At 38.6% G+C, this 2,858-nt stretch overlaps 1 protein-coding gene across 1 annotated transcript; it reads right to left on the minus strand.

Annotated features, from left to right (window-relative positions):
- Positions 1-1,110: 1,110 nt before the first annotated feature.
- FOMMEDRAFT_151236 (uncharacterized protein) lies at positions 1,111-1,958 on the minus strand (the record flags this gene model as incomplete). Its single annotated transcript, XM_007262278.1, has 5 exons — positions 1,111-1,229; positions 1,287-1,349; positions 1,405-1,638; positions 1,695-1,865; positions 1,922-1,958. The coding sequence occupies 5 exons, from the start codon at positions 1,956-1,958 to the stop codon at positions 1,111-1,113; spliced, it is 624 nt and encodes a 207-aa protein (XP_007262340.1).
- Positions 1,959-2,858: the final 900 nt, after the last annotated feature.

Raw genomic sequence — 2,858 nt, forward strand, 5'->3', positions numbered from 1 at the left:
TTCACATACTTCCAATCTTCTGTTACATTCCTTTTCATTTACAATAAATTGCAAAAAGCTCATACAACATTCTATAAGCATATAAACCTTTATACAAATTATGATTCTTTTCCACCTATTCCTATCCTATTCCACTAGTTCTATACATAAATCATAAAAATATCCATCCATCCATTCCATTCCTTTTAACTCTCTATTTTATCTATTTTCCTATCCATTCCATTCATTTCTGTTCCATTCTGTTTATTCCTTATGTTTCCAGTTTTTTTTTCATAAAAACAAAACTGGACTTTTATTTCTCTACTTTCTACCCTGTTCTATTTCCTACTCTATCTCTTCCACCCTACTATCTACAGAGGCTTCTGCTACTATAGCTAAGAAGTTAATACCCTGCCTCAGAGCCATAATCTTTACATCAAACTTGTTCTTCATCATCATCAGTTACAACTCCAGGTCATTCAGCTCCTTAGTCATCTGTGAGTAGAGGTTGTGGACTGTTCTGGCTTCACTATGTGTGATCAGAGGGATGACAGAACACAGGTTCTGAGTTGTACTGTACAATTCTACAGTTTGCCCCCTAGTCTTATGCCAGATTCCCTTCAGGCTACATCCAGAGTGGCAGAATATGTATACTGTACACTAGTTTTCTACACAAATGATTACTATTGACACAGTCAAAAATAAGATTAAAACAGACTTACTTGGATTACTATAGTACAGCCAATCTATTACAGTCTGGCAAGTGAATCCCTGAGGACCCTTGTGCCTCTCTACACACTTCACACACTCAGGTGTGTAGAAGACCATTCCCTCTACCCAATCCAGAGGGATATCCTTGTCCTCCTTGCTTGAAGACTCCACCACAACCTTCTGGTTTTTTGTACATGTTTCCTTGCTAGAGACTAGAATCTCTACCTCTACAATAGTGTGCTTCTTACTTAGGAGTACTAGTACTGGCTCTAGACAACAAAATGGAGTCAGTATACCTAGAAAATCAACTACCTCTCATCCACATTACCTTTTTCCTTACTTTTGTCCTCTTTCTTCTTTTCTAGCTTTGTAACTACTTAAGGAACTAGGAGAAACATTATATTAGCTTGGCACAATTTGTTAGCCATACTTGTACTTACTGACTATGACTTGTTTCTCCTTCCTATCCCTTCTTGTGTTGACCTTCTCTTTCTCTACAACTGGCTTTTTCTTTTCTGGTTTTACAACTCCTTCAGGAACTAGGCAAAGACAACATTAGTAGTGTACAATTTGTTAGCCATATGTTTAATTCATACCTGGCTTGTTCCCCTTTTCTACTACCACCTTCAACTTTTCTGTGTTTGTGACAGTATTAGAACCTGTGTAAACAGTTAGTTATTGTACACAATTTGTTAGCCATACTTGTACACATACCTTTGGACCCCTCCTTTTCCTTCCTATCCTTCTGCTTTGTTACTGACTGTGCCAAGACTGTAGCCTTCTCCCTCTCCTTCTCCTTTCCCCTCTCCTTCTCCTTCTTTACCTTAGCCTGAGCCTCTTCCTTAACCTTGGCCCACATTGCTTTCTCAGCCTCTACCTTCACTTTAGCCCTAGTAGCAGCTTTGTCCTCCTTTGCTTTTACAAGCTCCTCTACTGTTACCTTACAATCTATAAAATGTTCTGTGTTAGTAGACAGATCAGAAATCAGGAAATAGGAGACTTACTGCCAGATTGACCCTCTACTAGCACAGACAAAACCTCCTCACCCTCTGAATCATCATCATTGTGAGTGTCATTGTCTGAGCTCTCTTTGTCTTCAGACTCAGGATCCATGGTTGATCCATTAGTTTCCTCCTTCACAACCTTGTCCTCTGGTTCATTTTCTGTATCAGAACCTGTAGAGCACATCAGTATATGAGCCAGAGACAATACACTTCACAGAGGTACTCACTGAGCATATGTTTGACTAGCTTGTCATCCATGTCCATTCCCTTACTGGCTACTATGTTGTTACACACACAATTTCTGAGGAAAATCACAAAATCAGTATAAAAAGAGTAGAAAAGAGTACAACACTTACTGTTGGATTTGCTAGGGAGTAGCAATGACATGGCAAGAGTGATGGAAGGAAGCAGGAAGAATAAGCAACAATGTTCACACACACACAGAACTTACATTCAGCCCACCAATCATTAAATCAACCATGTGACTGTAGACAGTCACAAGCAAATGTACTAGGAGATGAAACAATCAGTATCACACTAAGAACTGTACATCACATACAGACAATCACAGCAATCAATTCCAAACACCCACATGACTCATAGAAGCCTACTCTGAGAACACCCAACTATTCTGTATTGTAAGCATTTACAAACAGAACTGCAAGAGTGTACAGTCTCAGAATTGGCTTACACACATTGTTTTCTCCACAGGATGTACAGATCACATGCTTATCACAGGCTCAGAACACAAGTTGTGTCACAGCAAGTGGCTCAGCAAACCATTATGTTATCATTGCCTAGATCAAAGTACTACAATCTTCCAATCAGATAGGACATTAGGACAATCAAAGTGTTGATCTCAGGAGACTGCCAGAAATCTCAGAACTCTTTACACTTTGTCTGTACCAATCAGATGATAACAGTATGAGAACCTTCTATTTCTTTCAATGTAAATCTTGCTTTTCCCTTTTGCATAACATTTCCTATGGCTAGAATGCAGACTACTTAAATTTTCCTCATACATTTCCACCCTATTTTTCTTCCAACCTCTGGCAAAAGGTTCTCTTATTTGTTCTTGTATATTTCGTTATTTTTCTTTTGTTCAGTCATAACATTTCCCTGTTAGTACTATACTTTTCCAGAACTCAGAAAACTATAAATACA

Source organism: Fomitiporia mediterranea, assembly GCF_000271605.1.
Source record: "Fomitiporia mediterranea MF3/22 unplaced genomic scaffold FOMMEscaffold_1, whole genome shotgun sequence".
NCBI classification, from domain to species: domain Eukaryota; kingdom Fungi; phylum Basidiomycota; class Agaricomycetes; order Hymenochaetales; family Hymenochaetaceae; genus Fomitiporia; species Fomitiporia mediterranea.